Source organism: Rhamphochromis sp. 'chilingali' (assembly GCF_963969265.1).
Source record: "Rhamphochromis sp. 'chilingali' genome assembly, chromosome: 1".
Taxonomy (NCBI): Eukaryota; Metazoa; Chordata; class Actinopteri; order Cichliformes; family Cichlidae; genus Rhamphochromis; species Rhamphochromis sp. 'chilingali'.
The window spans coordinates 53,642,149-53,648,047 of record NC_137929.1 but is presented as its reverse complement, the minus strand read 5'-3'; the positions used below and the strand labels follow the sequence as shown (position 1 = coordinate 53,648,047).

At 37.9% G+C, this 5,899-nt stretch overlaps 1 protein-coding gene across 1 annotated transcript; it reads right to left on the bottom strand.

Moving 5' to 3' along the window:
- Positions 1-1,824: 1,824 nt before the first annotated feature.
- Positions 1,825-4,774, bottom strand: LOC308403301 (uncharacterized protein). Its single transcript, XM_080892597.1, has 7 exons — positions 4,715-4,774; positions 4,388-4,633; positions 3,696-3,815; positions 3,430-3,486; positions 2,497-2,562; positions 2,268-2,353; positions 1,825-1,960 (listed from the first exon to the last, which is right to left on the bottom strand). Exons 2-7 carry the CDS (start codon positions 4,590-4,592, stop codon positions 1,916-1,918), a joined length of 579 nt encoding a protein of 192 aa, XP_080748723.1. The 5' UTR covers positions 4,593-4,633; positions 4,715-4,774; the 3' UTR covers positions 1,825-1,915.
- Between the last annotated feature and the right edge of the window lie 1,125 nt (positions 4,775-5,899).

The window sequence follows — 5,899 nt, the reverse complement described above, 5'->3', positions numbered from 1 at the left end:
GGGGCTCTCTAACTGGTGGGGAGGCTGTTATATCTTTGCAGGTGGTCTCCTCTCTACAGGAGCTCACTCTGCAGGTGGGGGAGAGAATGAACTCAACCTGGGTGTCTATTGTCTTGTGTAGTTTGGGAGATGATTGGATGATGGGGTGGGTGCAGTTTTCTTTTGGGTGGAGTCGGGTGGGCTGCCCCGGACTCTGTGGGGCTGGGCAGTGCTGCTGCTGCTGGCCCCGGTCCGGATGGGCCTGGGCCCCCTTGCCCTGGTGGGTTCCAGAGTGTGAGGGTGCCTACTGGGCACAAAAAAAGGGCTTGGGGTGCAGGTATGTCACCAGGGTGCAGGGGAGGCACTCTCTGTCCCATATAGGGCCTTGGGGGTGGCCACGTTTTACAGCATCCAGAGGATGGTCGGTGTATTCCAACCCAACTCTGGTGCTGGTGCCCTGCCCTCAATTTTAAATGCATATAGACACTGAGGGTTTTCGGGAGGAGCCGTGCTGCTCTCTGATAGGAAGCAGGAACCATGCTCTCCTGTGTTTTACATGCACTTTAGAACAGCACACAGCAACACTACATATGAGCGGGCAGAGCGAGGTTTGGGGTCTTCACTCACCCCAGTTCTGTTAGCCGTTAGGGCTGGGGGGCTGGGAGGAGGTGCTGGCCGTCAGATTGGGGTATGTGTCTACTGTATATGTCAGGTTGGGTCTTAGACTCAACCTCTCTGGGTACATCTCAAGCCCTCCAGAGTACGGAGGCCTATCTCCCCTCACCACACTCCCTGCCGGTGGCTGATGCCCTCAGACGTTGGTGTGTTGGTGGTCCTGCTGAGTGACCTCTCGTTTGGGGCTCTACTCAGCTCTTCCCAGGAAGGTGGCACAGTTCCCATCCTTTGGTGGTCCTCCTCGGGTCCTCGTACTCTGGGGCCTGGTTCTCCTCCATACCTGCTTCATGCACTGGGGGATGGGGCTATGACTCCCCACACTCCCTAGGAGATCATTACATGGAGAAACCTTTGGAATGCAAGCATGCTGATCCTCACAGGTATGCACACAGGTGTACACACAGGTGTACACACAGGTGTTCACAGACACGGACTACAGCTTTCTTGGCTGCTGCCAAAGCACATTGTGCGCTGTCTATCTTACATGCTGCACAATATCGTTTAATATTTAGTATCTACTGTTATCTACTGCTAGCTAGTTTATTGTGATGGTGCTGTTTGTTATTATGTTGCTCTTTTTTGTTTGTTTTCTCTTCTGTTTTTTTTCCTCCATACAGGTGATCCAGGTGTTTTGTTTGTTTTTCTTTCTTTCTTCCCCCCTTTCTCACCGTCTCTTCTCCCCTCTGTTTTTCTTTCTCTCCCTCTCTTTCTTTCATTCTTTCCCCCTGTCCTATCCCCCAGTCATGTCTTTCCCGTTTGTAGCAACCGAAAATAAAATAAAATAAATACATAATTATAATAAAGGTCAATCAAATGGACCAATATGGCAAGGCCATGATGATCCACTTGGTAAAATAAATCCGCTTGGCATCTTTCTTGGCCTTAAGACAACAATTCTGATGGCTAAAGATCCAAACGGGACAACAAAAAAAATAAAAAATAAAAAAAATAAATTAGCGGCTGACCACAGTGGGCCCTTTTAAAAGCTGCAGTACCTCTTGTATTGTAACAGCATTCATACATGTCTAAAAATGGAAAGAAGATAGACCAAGTTGGTTAAAGATAAACTTATAATTATCAGGCAGGTGCCTTTGCTTGTCTTCAAACTTTAGATCTACTTGTAACAACATAGGAAAGGCAACTAGCCGGATCTGATTGAACAAAAAAACAGTTTATGGACTTGAACACCAAACTAAGATGATAATGTACAAATTTCTTAGCAACAAAAACAATATGTGAAAATGCTTCTTTGTTTTTGCTCTCATTCAGATGTGACTATTTTTTCAGGCGGCTCTCTCTTAGCAACCTGTAAGACACAAAAAAAGTGTAGAAGACACAATTAAAAACATGGAACAGACAAAAAATGACTATGGTGCATATTACACACCAATATTCACACATTTGAGAAGTTCCCAAACAAGTATGTTCAGTGTAACAAATTACTTTTCTTATTCTATGTAGTGAAATCAGCATTTTTACATATATACATCACCATAAATTGAATATTATGAAGTTGTCAGTTTTACCAATCCCAGATTTATACATCTCTATTATCCAACACATATTGTGTGAATGGATCACATAAGTTATCTGTTACCTGTTCCCAGTCTTACCTGTGGTTTAGTGGAAATGAGGGGATCCTCTGCTCTGGGTTTGCAGGGACCTGCTGAGGACATCTCTGTGCTGGTTCCAGCTTCTGCTTTGACACATGATGGAAATAAATGAATTGATAGCAAAAAGACTTTACATAATTAAAAAAAGCACTTATTTGTCATTTCAATTTTTTTTTTCTGATGTCTCAATGCTATAAAGGAAATGGCTTTAAATCACAATTAGTCTTACCTTGTGGCTGAGTATCACCAAGGCCTACGCTGTGGCAACTAGGTTTAGAGGGCAATGTATCTTCATCTTGTAAAAAGGACAGTGGGATGAGGGAAATAATAACCACAGCAATATTAGTGATGATCCCTGTCTGTTATTCAATGTATTCATTAGGTTTACAATTTTTTGAAAATTGGAAATTCAGGGTTGGAAAGAAAAAAAAAATCAGTGTTGTTTCTACATGGGCCCACCATTATGCAAGGTAAGAAGTACTGAGTTAACTAAAAATTTAAATTGCTATTTGAATTTCTGATGTTTGTCTGGTAATTCCACTTTGAACACAAGGATATCAGATGCTCTTAACAGCTTCTTGGTTTTTTAATTCTGCCTTTTTACAAAACAAAGATACACTTCTGAGTGATTTGTATTAGATTTAATGTACAAAATATACCCTTTCCCCCAAAAAGTCTGATATTTTTTAATGTCTTTTATTTTATTTTGTTTTAAATTTATAACTACTCCATCATATATTTTTTGGTTTAATTGGTTGTCAAATGGTAAAATTCTTGGTTGTATTCTGCATTTTTTTTTCTCCTGCAGTACAACACTTTGTGAGAAACTTAATCCTAGTCACTGAATGTTATCGTCAAAAAGAGAAAGTAATATGATTCAACTTAATTTTGAAGCTGAATTCAAAACTGAAGTTGTCATTTATGTCACATGCAACTATTTTGAACTGTATGAAATACAGCATGTGTCTAAAAGAAGAGCTTTAAAATTATATTCTATGTGGTTTTCATTTGAGGCGCAAGTTTTGGAAGCTCAAATTATCACTGACATTTATACATAATATATATGCGTTGAATAAAGGTACAGACAACACCACATGAGAAAAGAAGTGTGAAACTTTTCTTCACAGAAGTAATTTTGTGATATTGTTTCTCAGTAAAATACCTCCTGTCTTTCTTACAACAGCATATGTTTCTCTGTCTGCATCCACTGTGCCCGTCTCTATCAAGATACATAAAAAAAGAAAAAGTTTTGTGTTTTGTTTTTTAAACACAAAAAATAAAAGGATTTCTTGTTTCAAGTCTTTTAGTCCATGACATTCACTTTTATGTAAAAAGTTTCCACTTAATAATAAAAACAGTAATAATAATAATAATAATAATAATAATAATAATAATAATAATAATAATAATAATAATAATTTTCATTACCTCTCTTCCAGTAACCTTTGCCAAAGTGATGCAGTCCCACTGCCACCAACAGAGCACTGACTAAAATGGTGGTAATGATGCAAGGTGTGGCAGCAGATGAGGAATGGCACACATTCTTGTCTAGATTATTTGTGTATTTTAAATTAAAAGAATCGAAATGATGGTTAGAACAGATAGGAAGGCTTAAATGAGACAAGAATGGTAAACGATCAAATGTTATTTTTAGCTTCTTCATAATGACATTAAAAACCTTTCAAAACAACTTAAAGCTTCTAAAAACCCATGGAAAGTTTGGCACACCTGTTTTAGTTGTTTAAATTTGCATTTTAGATGTGCACACTGGAAACTTCAAAGTATTTCAAAAATTATCATACAAACAGATTTAACCTCTTTGTTTAAAGAGGTAATTCTTATACTGTACAGAGCTTTTCTACTCTTCTGGAGCTTTATACAATATGTCACATCGACTCTTTCACAATAGCAATTCCTCCTATGCTTTAAAGCTAACATTCACATTTGGTTTGACGCATCGGAGAGTTATCTTAAGCTTATGCAGACTGGGGGAGCCAGAAATAGAACCAACAACATTCTGATCAACAGATAACCTGCTCTACCTACTGTGCAACAGCCTCCCCCAAATCATATGTTATTTATGTAGAAACACATTATTTTAAAACATCTCAGTGTCTCACCTGTGACTTTCAGCCAGCTCTCTGGTGATTCTCCAACTCCTGAGATAATACATTTGTAAAATCCTTCATCTGATTTGAAAATCCTGTGGATGGTCATGTTTCCTGTGACGCTTGTATGGATGAGACGTCTATTTTTGTAGAAATCAGCTTTAAAGTTGGAGGAAGAAATTTTCTTTCTGCAGCTCAGAGTCACCGTTTCTTCCATTAATACAGGAACAGCAGGACTCTCCAGGATCACAGGACCAGCTAAATGAGATGCATTTGATAATTAAATACATGATATTAAATTCTATTAAAATAAATTTCATAAAATGTTTGTTTAAGTACCAGTAACAGAGAGGTTGATAACATTACTTCTTCTCCCTGCTTCAGGCTCATACCAGTACTCTCCACTGTTGTCTGTATAAACAATTCTAACACGGCAGGATGATCCTGTTGGTCTTGTCTCAGTAACTTCCCTACATGATTTTATTGTCCCTCTGAATTTATGCACAACTTCACAGTAATCGACTCCTTCACAGTGAAATGTTAGTGATTCATATACAAAGAACTGCAATCTGTTTGGAATGATGCGAAGAAAAACTGCATCTGAAGAAAAAGAAAAAAGTAAAAAACTATCAGTTTAGAGTTTTACTAAACTCTACTACTAAAACCACCATAATGCATCTAAACAATGAATGAACTGATTTAGATGATCAAACAGCTGGTACTCACCAACTTTCTGATACTGTACAAACAGCAGAATCATGATGCTCATCACTGAAGTGAGAACAAAAAGAGCTACATAGTAACTATACACATACTGTATTATTTGCTAAATGTACTAAAAGCTTAAAAGTTAAATTAAAATAATAATTATTATTACATCTCATACATAGTCCAACAAAATGCAAAACCCTTCTTAGTATAGTATAAAACAAAACAATTCATATTTTTTATCAGCATGAATAACCCTAATTTTATTATTAGAATAACATAGAAATAGAGAAAGTACTCACACAGTGTGATGCAGAGAGCACTGACCTTCATGTCGTATTGCTGTATACAGAAAATTGTAGCTTAACTGAAATGAACAGGGGTGTCACTTTGCTGATAAAAATATTTTAATTTTAATTAGTTTTTTGTCTGAATGCAATTATCTAGCATTACAAAAGCCGTTCTAAAGAAGCTGAGTTGCTTTTGTGTCAAGTGAAGCCTCACTGTTTCAGTTCACTGTCAGTGGGCAGAACAACAAACCTGTTCAGACTAATGCTGTGTTTGATGTAGCTTGTAGACTGGTTCTTGTTTCCTGTGCTCAATTTGGTGGACGCTGCTGAGAAAGGGAACATTTGAAACATCTTCTAGGTGTCTTTCGCCCACTCAGGGAATCACCAGAGACACTGAAGATATTTTCAGTCAGTAACAGTAAATGTTACTATACACAAAGTAATGGTACTGGCAATAATCAATAAAAACATCACTTTAATGGTAGTGTAACATTTCAACATTTATTTAATCTTTGTCACTGAAGTT

Bases quoted from the DNA above. Each gene is read 5' to 3' on its own strand.
- LOC308403301 (XM_080892597.1), bottom strand. From the start codon at position 4,592: ATGGAAGAAACGGTGACTCTGAGCTGCAGAAAGAAAATTTCTTCCTCC. The intron at 3,816-4,387 runs GTGAGACACTGA...CAAATAATCTAG, and splicing joins GAGCTGGCTGAAAGTCACAG to ACAAGAATGTGTGCCATTCC. The intron at 1,961-2,267 runs GTAAGACTGGGA...TGTGTCTTACAG, and splicing joins TCATTTCCACTAAACCACAG to GTTGCTAAGAGAGAGCCGCC.